This window comes from Lathyrus oleraceus, chromosome 5, assembly GCF_024323335.1.
Source record: "Lathyrus oleraceus cultivar Zhongwan6 chromosome 5, CAAS_Psat_ZW6_1.0, whole genome shotgun sequence".
Lineage (NCBI taxonomy): Eukaryota > Viridiplantae > Streptophyta > Magnoliopsida > Fabales > Fabaceae > Lathyrus > Lathyrus oleraceus.
This window is the reverse complement of record NC_066583.1, coordinates 63,574,567-63,587,822: the sequence shown is the minus strand read 5'-3', so window position 1 is coordinate 63,587,822 and position 13,256 is coordinate 63,574,567. Positions and strand designations below refer to the sequence as shown.

Sequence of the window (13,256 nt, the reverse complement as noted above, 5' to 3'; positions counted from 1 at the left end):
ATAAATATCTACAAAATCATTGAAGAGAATTACTAGAAACAAATGCATTTTCTCATACTTTAGTTATAATGGTTGATGTTGTAACAAATTTCCAATATTTCGACTAGTAACAACTTTTGGGTCAAACAATAATCATAAAATAATCATTTCTTTCACTAATGTTATAATTTTGTAGAAATTAAATTCAAAAACAGTTTTCAATAAGTTAGAGAGAACAGGTTCAAATATATATTATTTATTACTCAAACCAAAGAAAAAAGATGTTAAAATTGTCTATATAGAATGTGTATTAAATCATTTTTCTAGAATAAAAATCTACAAAATCATTGAAGAGAATTACTAGAAACAAATGCATTTTCTCATACTTTAGTTATAATGGTTGATGTTGTAACAAATTTCCAATATTTCGTCCATTATGAAATCAACCACGGGTCAAGATAAAAATTATTTAGGTGTTTTAGATGGTATGATTTCACAAAATAAAATAAGAAGCGGATTAACTTTCACAATTGTCAATATTTTAAGAGCCTTGAAAATTTCCGTTGATTCTCCGGAATAGAAAACTGCAGGCTCAGTAAGGGATCAGAAACATAAATGCCCCAGAGAAACATGAAATTTCACCAACAAAAACAAAAGAAACATTGAATCTATGTGCCTCATTTGAAAACGTAAATTGATTCTCTAAATAAAATAAACTTCAAAAATTAGTATTTAGTATCACATGTAGGAAGCTAACTACATCCTTCCTCTTCGACAACATGAACAAAATTCCGCCGTAAAAGCATATTATAGAGAGGAACCAAAAGGTGTGTGAAGTGTATCGACTCACTCCAGCTTTATACTGTCCATCTCATTGATCACTCCTTCGAGCTGTAAACAACACAGAAGAAAATGGTTATGTAAGAAATAATGATAACTCTCGACAAACCTAAAAAACATGGAGGGTCGGAGATGCAACATTACCTTAACCACCTGACGCAGGAAGTAATCCCCATATCGTTTAGCATGTTTAGACTCCACAACATGAACTGTGTCCTGCAGTAAGTGAAAACATAATTCAAAATTTGTTGCAGCAGCATTCGAAATAAATATCATTCCTAAAGCCTAATTTATTTTGTCTTCAAGCTTGGAAAACTAATATGAATTCTGAAAGGTCCATAGAGATGATCGCACTATCAAATCCACTTTAGACTCGTCAAACATACTTTATCATCAGTTTAATAAAGATTTTGAGAGCAAGGAAATGTTCAATTAAGAAAGAGCCCTTGCACTACTAAGGCCCAGAAACTCTGTTAACATTTCCGAACTGTATTTTTGAATAAGAATCCCTTCAACGAAAAAAGGATTCAGGCAGGAGGAAAAAGTAAGCAGGCTTACATCATCAATATAGAAATCCACATCAGCATTGGATATAACTTTTCCAGCTGTATCAACAGCATGAGTCTTGTGCTTGTATGTCATCAAGATAGTCCTGCCAAACATCAAAATCAAAATGCATAAATAAACAAGTGTTCAAATATAAATTTAATAAACAAAATAATATATTGATCCAAGGAAATACTAAATTAATTAAGTCTTGCAACCTTAAGGTTGATTCATCTACTTCCATGTAACTTGCAAGTTTTGCGAGGGAGATAGTTGAATATACTTTCAAGAATGTCCGGAGACCTGATAACAACTGTTGCTGCTTTGCTTCATATAGGAATAGTTTCAATTGAAGTCTATAGGCATCCTGGTGAAACAAGTAGCTTTTAGTAATACATTAAACTGATTAAAGTAAAAGAGGAATTGAAGGGAGCAAAACATATCTAAACAACTATTGCTGATACGTTGAGTGACTGTCAAATCCTTGTTAGCCACAAATCAGGTCATTATTATAGAAGGCTCACCGAGTCAATAGAGGTATGAGATCAGATGTGTGAACATGAATATCAATACATGCTTCAACAAATAAACGAGCATTTAACTGTAAGGAAAAAAACTGAAGAAAATAGTTGCCCCATAAAGATTCGGGTAGTAAACACATTTATGAAATCCAAGGGAACCTGAGTTCCAAAAAGTCAAAAATCATTTAAGCACAGATCATCAACTGTTCAGCTGACTATAAGGTCAATAAAACATTTTCTCTTTCTCATAAGGCAGTTATTTGCTCAATGAGGTTGGGTATTCCAAACCACATTTATTTGCTCTAGAAGCAGAGATAATTAGTTGAGTTGATAATAAAGAGAAAGAGAAAACATGTACTTTCAAATTCAAATTTAAAGTTAACTGAAGCAAACTACAGATTTGAAGTTTTTTATCCATGCACTCACTCAAAATGCTCTTTGGCCAGAAACCAGACAGAGTTAAAGGGGTACCTGGTTGTAATTTACTAGAGGTTCATCAAAATTGGGCGCTGAAGGGGTAATAAACTTGGGGCATGCATATGAGAAGAGCTCATCATACATAGCAAAAGCCTCATCATCATACCGTTGCATTCTAATCATCTTTTCACCATACTTCTCTCGCAACTGAGAGTTCACAGTTTCATCAACGAGTCTGCTCTGTGGGCACAGTGAAAGGGATATTGCCAACAAGGCATACATTTGTTCATTCTTCTTCAAAATCTGTTCATATTGAGGAGATTTCTGATGATACACCTTTGTCTTGAAGATGTACAAGAGAATTTTGTTGAATTCTCGAATTGCTTCCACGTATCTGTAGAAAAGGCTACATTTCAGGACATGTAATAATATAACCCATAGAAAGAAAGCCCCCATAAAAAAACATGGTGAAATATAATTCTACAATAGAGATGCTACGCCTTTAAATGACTGAGTTAATGGAGTATTTGCAAATTCCTAATAGATCTAAAATCCTTGATTGTAACTCATAACCTAAAAACACCTACCGACTTTTTGTGTGCATGTACATAGGCAATACAGTACCACAATAGAGACGACCGTTCAAGTAATGCATACAGAACAAAGCTGCCTCAAATAAACAAATGGTTGAGGTTGTGAATTTCTTTTAATTTGTAAAGATGCGTGAATCACTAACATTATGAAGCTATTAATTTAAGAACAAAGTTGTTAAGAAATGTGATTTAGCCTAACTCAACCCTATATAACCGGTTGGTAGAGTGAGGATTGCCCCCACTTATAAACATAAGTTCAGGCCATATATTGTCCGATGTGGAACTCTTAACACACACCCTCACGCCCAGGACTGGACATCTGGAGCGTGGAAATAAATGGTGGGTGATCCGATAGCGGAAATCATAATAGGTGGCGCACTGGATCTTAAACGAGACTCTGATACCATCTTAAGAAATGTGGTTGGGCCTAACTCAACCCTACAAAACCGATTGATAGAGTGAGGATTGCCCCCACTTATAAACATATATTCAGGTTATATATTATCCGATGTGGGACTCTTAACAAAAATCATAATATATGCAGAAAAGAAGCAAGCAAGGAGTGGATGTAATGACCTGCGGAGCATAAGATTTGCAAAACCATAGTGATAAATGGTGGTAATGTGGCATCCAATAACAATGGTGTAAAGACCTGGCTGACTGATATCAATAGGTTGCAAGCACTTGAGACCAGTATGATAATCACCCAAGAGACAATGAACCCTCAGCAAGCCAACCATACCAAAATAACCCAAAACCTTCAAGACATTGCTACCCCCATTGTAATCATAACCATCATTTGCAGTGAATTGCTCAAGCCCTAGCTTCTCTTGCTCTAGTATCTGAATAATCGTTGACTTCTCAACAAGAGCTTGCAAGAAGTTCAGAACACCAAAAACATTCCAAGCCTAAGACAGCAAAAGATACAACATAATTAAGGCCCTTTTGGATAAACAATTTAATCAAGTAATTATCATAGAAGTGGCTATGTATAAGCTATTTCTACTACACAAATAAAATAAACCCAAACTGATTTCATATAAGCTTTATCATATGTTTGGTTCTGCAGTGAACAAAATTCATTTTGCGCGGACTAATTATGTTAAATTGACTTTGGCTAAAAAATAGTTAAAGGTAAAGTGATTAATATTTAAATAAACTCCTACAAAAATGAGCTGAACAATAAATTTCAGTGTATAAATCACATTTAGACTTAAAAGCTACAAATCATAGCTTCAAGTATAATCAATTGTTAAAAGCATAATCAATTCTACTTGAAAGCAACCAAACACATCCGAATCAATTCTACACATTCAAAATCAATTATGAGAGCTCCAAACGTGAAACCCAACATACACTTCAGCTGTTTTCATGAGTCAACTTGAAGAGCTTGCAAAAATAAGCTAAAAACAGCTATGTAGAGACCATAAGTTATTTTCATAAGCTCAAACAAACAGTCTCACAAATGGCTATCTTAGTAGATAAACTCAAATAAATCAATTCAAACAAATCCTAAGTTCAATAAATTTCATAAAAAAAACACAAATTAAAACAAAAACCATCATTACACAACGAATTACAATAAAAAAAATATATACACAGCTAACCCCAATAAATAAATAAAAGCTAGTTAGTTAGCTATAGACCTGATCGAACTGTCTCAAGAGAGCAATTTCCTGTTCACTTTTGTTCTTCATTTTAGCCCGATACTGACAAAAGCTTTGAAACTGATAAACAAACTCATCAACCATATCCCAAAGCCACTGATTCGGCAGCTGCATATTAACTACGCCATGAAGAACAACCTGGAACAGATTACAGTAATTATCCCACGAATCGATTCTCTGGCGAACAGTCGGAGTAAGGCGAGCGTAGAGGTGGCGAAACCACATCTCACGGTACAGAAGACAGAAAACGTGGTCGTTGTCGACGTACTGAGCGACGGCGTCAACGGAGGGCCAAGGAGTGTCCTTGAAAAGACGCTCCGATAGAGATTGGAAGGAGCTTTCGTACATCTGATGGATCTCGTATACATTCTTCTCTCTGATGTGGCGGTAGAGATGAACGACGAAGGTTTTGACGGAATCGGGAACGAAGTTGGGATCGTAACCTAAATCTAGAGATTGAAGTTCGTCGTTCGCCATTGTTGAGAGGTGGGTTATGGTTTGGCCGCAAGGTGTCACCCGGTTTACAACTAGGGTTTTAAGAGTTACTCTGGTATCGTTTACTCTATCTAGAGTATCTGTTACGCCTTTTGTTTTGTTTTGTTTTTCTATTCTAATTTTAATAGTTTAATTTTCAATTCTAAAAATTTCTTTTACTAAAATTAGTTCAAAAGAAATTATAATTAAAAATATAAGATAAATTATAAAAAATATATATGGCTAAATTATATGTTTCGAAATAAAAAATTTAATTGTAATTGAAACGCTTATGATTTTTAAAATCCTAAACTAAAAGAAATAAAACATCATATTTTATCAAATATTTAGATGATTTTCGGTTAAAGTTTTTAAATGGTTTTTCTTTAAGACAGCTCGTTTGATAGTTGTATAGGAATATCAGATGCGAAAGTGTAAATTCGAGCATGCGATATCTCATTTGTTTATTTTTAATCGGATGAACTTCAGTCATTAGACTACTACTTAACAAAACAAAATGAGATGGTGTATTTCGCAAATTCTAACTCATTTAGTCAGTGTTTTAAAATCGAATCGACTGATTGAACTGGTCGAATCGAGAACCTATAGGGTTTTCGGTCTGGTATGGTTGTTGGATCGGATAAGTTATTAAATTAGTAGGAACACGTCAGAATAGCCAAAATCAATAAAAACTAATGAACCGACGGTTTTGAAAAATCAGACGGTTAAATGCATTTGTTCTCACACAAAACGACGTCGTTTTAATATTTTTAAATAAAATTAAATTAAATTCAAATATAAGTAGACTTTATTCAAAAACTTATTTATAACAAAAATTGGAATTAAATTTATTAGTGCGATAGTTATTTTGTTATTCAATTTATGTTGCAATTATACCTTCGTCAAAATTTATTTAGATTTGTATTTTGTACTATTTTGTTGTGTGTGATGACTATGTTTAGAATTTAAATTTAAATAGTGAACTTATGAAATTATGATATTTTGAATAAGAGTCATTTGGTTCAACTAGTTTAATAACTATATAGTCTTCTTATAAAGACAAGTTTATTCAATCGAGTTATCATATTTAATCCAATTTTATCATGCGGTTAGACCAGTGACTCATGACCCTCACCAGTTTGATGACAGGTCCTATTTTTAAAATATTCTAGCAAAATATCGATATTGATAGATTGAACGCCAACATCAGAGTTCCAACCCTGGATTGTGAGAGTGAGTTTCTAGTGGTTATTACCACTGACAAATAAATATTGAGATGGTGTCATAGACTTCCATTAATTAAAGACACATTTGTGATGTAAATCGAGTATCATATGTGCGCAAGTGCACAAATTAATCTCTTGAGTCATAAGGACCACAATAAACGACAAAGTTCGAGTTCAAAACATCTGCTTAAATTGGAATATACTCTTATCATTTCATGCAAGAACTATTGGATTATAACACATTTATATAATAATGTAGACTATTTATGTAAATTGATATATTTTAAATTAAACAAAACATAGAATATTTATGTAAATAGATATATTTTAAATTAAATAAAAAATGAAACTTTGAAATTTTGTTAAGACAAAAATATATTTAATTATATTATGGCCCACCCATAAGACTCAATAAGATAGGCCTAAGAGCGAACGCTATTAAGAATCACGCGTAATAAAGGCTAACCATCATTCTTTTCAACACAAACAATCTTAGACTTTGATGTATCACACACTTTCCAGATCACTCAATCGGTCCTTAGCATAACATCTTGCATTCCATGTGAAGCGGTTATAACCATATTTGATATATAAAGAGATGAGCGCTTCGGTTTATAGGTAATTCAAATACATCTCCATTACTAACCATTTTCCTTTCACTAATTGATTTGGATGTTAGAGTGTTAATGTTGTAGGTACATTTTCACGCATCTGTATCGAAAAGCTCAGTGCATCGCATCGGAAGTCCAATCGCATTGATCCATATCATATTTTTTGTTCTCTCTTGGAACAGTGGCACCATCCGTGGGAGTCGACTTTTGATTCCAACAAACTTCAACAAGAAACCTTAATTCTTACGTCAAAGATTATGATCTCAAATATTTGATCGTTGAGCTACCGATCTCCTATCCTAAAATCAAAAATTCAATCACCCTTACTATGGTCAATCCCAAGTCTACTAGATATGCCAGAGTCAGCATCGTCGTTGCAGTAGTGGAAGCAAACAAGAATCCTCCTAGGGATGGCAATGAGAAGAATTTTGGTTGGGTTCTATAGCACACATACCCATACCTGCGGTTGAAAAACATCCTCGTACCCGAGCCCATACCCGCTTGAGCGCCAACATTAGCACCCATACGGCCATACTCGTACCATATGAGTATGTAAGTAATCATACATCTACCTGTATACCCATATTTCTAATAAAAAATAAATAAATCAATTATAATATCACATCATTTTAAGTTTTTAAGAACATTGGAAAAATTTCAACAAATTTATCATTGAAATAAACAAACACTTATATTAAATACATAGTGGTTTAACTTTGATGTATTTGTAGAAGCAAGCTTCAATCCAAAAAGTATTTTGATGAAGACAACATGTATCAATGCAAAAAGAAAAGAGCTTCAAAGATAATTCAAGCATCAAAGTAATCAAGCCACATATGCATGAGAAACATTTTGATCAAGCTTCTTTTTCAAGTCAACCGTTTGCAAGATTGTTGATTCACTTCTAAGGTATATCTAATTCACTCTTAGATTAGTATACAAGTGTTCAACAATCATGATCTGCATTTGCATTTTTAACATAACCATTTGTTAACATGTTGAAATGAAAGACACATTTCTCTTAAAGTATTTTTTTGCATTTCAACAGTGTTAACCGGTTAACCATATAGGTTAACCGGTTAACGGCCCAGTTTTTTGAAATTCTTTGTTAACGTTATACGCGTTAACCGGTTAACCCATTTGGTTAACCGGTTAACATTGTTCGTTTCAGTGAAAAATAATTTTCAGAAACTAGTACCTTTTCATCATTTTTTATGAAAAATTTATACCTCTTTGAAAAGGTGTTTTGGCAATATAAATTCTTGAATTTTTAAAATGAATTTTCACCTCCAAGAATTTTCATAAAAACTTAAGATATACACTCTTTCATATTTTGTTCAATATTTCATAAAAGTGTTCATAATCAAATTTTCATCTCATTCCATTTTTGAACACTTGTATATTATTCATTGAGTGAATTATTTATCTAAGGAGAAGATCAATCAAGAGAAGATTGATAATACTACACTTTGTTAAAATCATCAAAAAGATTTATTTCTGTTTGACTTGTGATCCAGGATTGTTGGACACAAGGGTTAGTGTTGAAGAGGATTGTTCTTCATACACTTGTTTACCTATAGGTTAGATGGTAAGCATCACCATTGGTGTGAGTAGGCTGTACCATAATTCTAACTATAGTGAAATCTCTTTCGAGTCGAAAGGGGAGTGGATGTACCTTCGGATTATGAAGGGAACCACTATAATTTTCGGTGTCTTTTTTACTTTCCGCAATTTATTTTTCCGCACTTAAACATAAAAATAACCAAAAACCGGAAACAAGATCTAAGAATTTTTAACCACCTAATTCACCCCCCCCCCCCCCTCTTAGGCGCATTTACAACTTACAATTGGCATCAGAGCAAGTTATAGGTAACTTGTTCCTAGAGATCCAGCATGGCTTCCGCAAACATAAACCCGGTTTTCAAAGACGGTGGAAGTAGCAACAAGCCCCCACTCTTCTCCGGAGAATATTTCGATTTTGGAAAAATCAGAATGAAGGCACATCTTGAGGCACAAGGGGAAGGTATATGGGAAGCAGTTGAAGAAGGTCCACACAAACCGGTGAATGTGGTGAATGGAGTTGGTACCCCAAAGTTGAAAAACACTTATGACGAAGATGATAGGAAAAAGATTCTGAATGAGAAGAAGGCAATCAACATACTCCAAAGCGCTCTTAATATGGACGAGTTCTTTCGTATATCTCAATGCAAATCGGCAAAAGAGATTTGGGACACCTTGGTAGAAACACATGAAGGAACCACCGAAGTGAAGAGATCGAGGTTAAACACTCTAAGTCAAGAATATGAGATGTTCTGCATGCAGCCCGGTGAATCTATAGTTGCCTTACAAAAGAGATTCGTCCATCTAACAAATCACTTGATTGCTCTTGGTAAAACCTTCACCAATGATGATCTCAACCTGAAAGTCCTAAGATCTTTGACAAGAGAATGGCAACCGAAAGTGACCGCTATTTCGGAAAAGAAGAGCCTCTCAACGATGACATCCGCGTCTCTATTTGGAAAACTTCAAGAACACGAATTGGAACTTGGAAGGCTCGAGAAGCACGAAAGTCAAGAAAAGAAGTCCAAGGGAATTGCCTTGAAAGTTGATTCAAGAAATGACAAAGACGATGAGACGTCCGAAGATGAGAACTTTATGCTTCTTGTGAAGAAGCTTGGTAAGTTTTTTAATAAAAATAAAAATTCCTCTTATCCTAAAAAGAATAAACATTTCAGGAAAAAGGAAGCATCCACATCAATGCAAGACGTCACTTGTTATGAATGTGGACAGCAAGGTCACATAAAGTCGGATTGCCCAAAACTTGCAAAGAAAGGAGGATTCAAAGGCAAGAAGGAATTCAAAAACAAAAAGGCTTACGTCGCTTGGGACGATAATGAGATCAGTTCATCTTCAGAATCGGAAAGCGATGAATGTGCGAACATGACTCTTATGGCTTCACATCACTCCGATGAAGAAATCGATGAGGTATGCTTGAAGACAACCTCGAATCAATGGTATCTTGATAGCGGTTGTTCAAAGCATATGACGGGCGATATCGACAAATTTTCACATCTATCTTTAAAGGCCAAGGGATATGTTACATACGGTGATGCCACTAAAGGAAAGATCCTTGGAGTAGGAACCATTGGAGCACCTCCTTTTACCATCATCGAAGATGTCCTTTATGTTGAAGGCCTAAAGCACAACCTACTTAGCATAAGTCAATTGTGTGACAAAGGGTTCCAGATCAATTTCTCAAAAGATGAATGTGTGATAGAGCATGAAGTCACCCATGACATTTTGCTAAAAGGTAAAAGGGTTAATAATATTTTTATGACTTCTTTTGATGACTCTTCCTTGAAGGTAAAATGCTTAATGACAAACAACAACGAGGCTTGGCTATGGCATAAAAGATTCGCTCATATACACATGGAGCACATGAACAAATTAATAAAGCATGATCTAGTTGTTGGTCTTCCAAAGATTAAGTTCATCAAGGATAAGCTTTGTGACGCATGTCAAAAGGGAAAGCAAACCAAAACAACTTTCAAATCCAAGAATGTTGTATCTTCGTCGAGGCCACTTCAACTCTTGCACATGAATCTCTTCGGTCCATCAAGAACGAAAAGCTTCGGAGGTAATGTTTACGCTTTAGTGATTGTTGATGACTTCTCTAGATATACGTGGACATTGTTTCTTGTGCAGAAAAGCGATGCTTTCAAGGCTTTCAAAAAATATGCGAAACAAATTCAGAATGAGAAGTCTCTCTCAATAACCTCCATAAGAAGTGACCACGGTGGAGAATTTCAAAACACATTCTTTGAAGAATTTTGCGAAGAGCACGAAATTTCCCACAACTTCTCTGCACCACGAACACCACAACAAAACGGTGTCGTAGAGAGAAAGAATAGATCCTTGGTGGAACTCGCAAGAACAATGCTCAGTGACTCCAACCTTCCTAAATACTTTTGGGTGGACGCAGTTAGCACAGCATGCTTTGTTAGCAACCGTGTCAACATTCGGCCGATTCTCAAAAAGACTCCGTATGAGCTTTTCAAAGGAAGAAAGCCTAATATATCCTTCTTTCACATTTTTGGATGCAAATGTTTTGTCCTCAACAATGGAAAGGACAACCTTGGTAAGTTTGATGAGAAATCCGACGAAGGTATCTTCCTTGGCTACTCCCTATCTAGTAAGGCATTTAGAATTTTCAACAAAAGAACTCTCTCTATTGAAGAATCAATGCATGTATCTTTTGATGAAACTAACCCCTCGAAAGAGGATAACTTTATTGTTGATGATGATGATGATATAATAGATATGTCACAACAAGAAAAGGAACTTTCAAAGGTTCAATCAATACCACAAGGAGATGGCTCACTAATCATTGAAGAACATCATGATCTACCGAAAGAATGGAAAACTCATAGAGATCACCCGATCGATAAAGTTATTGGTGATATTAGCCAAGGCGTTGCAACACGACTAAATCTCAAGGATGCTTGTCTCAACATGGATTTTGTATCTCAAATAGAACCAACCAAAGTCGATGAAGCCTTAGGCGACGATCAATGGATAGTAGCAATGCAAGAAGAACTCAACCAATTCGAAAGAAATCAAGTTTGGAGTCTTGTACCAAGACCGGACAACAAGCACATCATAGGAACAAGATGGGTCTTCAAGAACAAACTTGATGAGAATGGGATCATAGTTCGTAACAAAGCAAGATTGGTCGCACAAGGATACAACCAACAGGAAGGAATTGATTTTGATGAAACGTTCGCTCCGGTAGCAAGGTTAGAAGCAATTCGATTATTACTTGCTTATGCTTGTTCTATGAATTTTCAATTGTTTCAGATGGATGTCAAAAGCGCTTTCCTAAATGGCTATATCAATGAAGAAGTCTACGTCAAACAACCTTCGGGTTTTGAAGACTTCAAGAATCCCTCACATGTTTACAAGTTGAAGAAAGCACTATACGGCTTAAAGCAAGCACCAAGAGCGTGGTATGACCGCCTCAACAACTTTCTATGTGAAAAGGGATTTGTAAAAGGAAAGGTTGACAAGACTTTGTTCATAAAGAAGATCAAGGGTAACACCTTATTGGCTCAAGTCTATGTCGACGACATCATCTTCGGTTCAACAAACAAAGATATTTGCGAAGAGTTTTCAATCATGATGCAAGGAGAATTCGAGATGTCCATGATGGGAAAATTGAACTATTTTCTTGGACTACAAATCAAGCAAACAAAGGATGGCATATTCATCAACCAATCCAAGTATTGCAAGGAATTGTTGAAAAGGTTCGATATGGATAGTTGCAAAGTGATGTCCACTCCTATGGGATCCAGAACGTACGTTGATGATCGCTCGACTGTGTGAGTCGAGAATGGGGTACAAACTGCAAGTGCACAGTTCTATCGCGTAGTTTTAAAAGATATCGATCCCACAGGGACTTATGAATCGATATACCGTTATCTAAGGTTACTTCGTAAAGCTAAGGTGAATAATGGTTGATTGTTTGGGGGCAAAGCTAAAAACTAAACTAAGATCTAGATTAAATATTAATAAAGCGGATATCGGTATGTAGGTCGTCGTAATTAAGGAATCAATTCTTTGTCGGTTTCTCGGTTTTAAAATAAATCGTTTCAGTTAACTTTATTGATTAAAGGTTTTATCTCAAACTCTCGCTCTGTTGAATAAACCATGATTTTATGTTAATGTAGCTGTCACTTATAATTAAGTCAAAAACCATTTTTTGAAAGCAATAAAGTTGCAGAAACTCTTTTTAAGAAAACACTGACCGTTTTAAACACCCTTATCTCAAACTCTCGCTCTGTTGACTTAGGTTATACAATTAAACCCGAATGCTTAACTCTCGTCCTCACATTCAATCTTTAAAACTACTTTTTGGAAAAGGTCAGAATTTAATTAACTCTAAAACTTGCTCTCGCCCTGATCTAGAATTAATGCCTAATTTACACTGTCCAGTTAAAACCTCAAACTCTCGCTCTATTGATTTTAACTTCTTTATGTCTTTTACTTTTGTAAAAAATCTTGTTATTAAACCTGTAAATTGAGACCGTAAAAAGATTGATTTTAATTTTAAATTCAATTAGACCGACTTAGTCTTGATTCCTTATTCCGCTTACTTTACATACCGATATCTAGGCGAATTAGCCAGACATGCTAAACAAACAAAAATACAGATCATGCATAAACAGACTCATCCCAGGCAGATAATATAAATAAATAATAAAACAAAGCATTAAATAATGATTAAAGAACCTGAATGCGTTAAACAATAGTCTTGAACACTCCACCACAAGCCGGTAGGATTTGTTCTTGGATTCTTCAATTAAACAACAAATTAAAACGAAGG

General features: G+C 34.9%; 1 protein-coding gene across 1 annotated transcript; it reads right to left on the bottom strand.

Annotated features, from left to right (window-relative positions):
* Positions 1 to 637: 637 nt before the first annotated feature.
* On the bottom strand, positions 638 to 5,152 carry LOC127084853 (uncharacterized). The gene is made up of 7 exons (XM_051025373.1): positions 4,543 to 5,152; positions 3,473 to 3,804; positions 2,358 to 2,697; positions 1,584 to 1,732; positions 1,378 to 1,471; positions 964 to 1,035; positions 638 to 870 (listed from the first exon to the last, which is right to left on the bottom strand). Exons 1-7 carry the CDS (start codon positions 5,038 to 5,040, stop codon positions 826 to 828), a joined length of 1,530 nt encoding a protein of 509 aa, XP_050881330.1. The 5' UTR covers positions 5,041 to 5,152; the 3' UTR covers positions 638 to 825.
* Positions 5,153 to 13,256: the final 8,104 nt, after the last annotated feature.

Excerpts from the sequence above, each read along its gene's own strand:
- LOC127084853 (XM_051025373.1), bottom strand. The coding sequence starts at position 5,040 with ATGGCGAACGACGAACTTCAATCTCTAGATTTAGGTTACGATCCCAAC. Across the intron at positions 3,805-4,542 it reads TCTTGAGACAGTTCGATCAG|GCTTGGAATGTTTTTGGTGT; the intron begins GTCTATAGCTAA and ends TTGCTGTCTTAG. Across the intron at positions 2,698-3,472 it reads GCAAATCTTATGCTCCGCAG|ATACGTGGAAGCAATTCGAG; the intron begins GTCATTACATCC and ends CCTTTTCTACAG.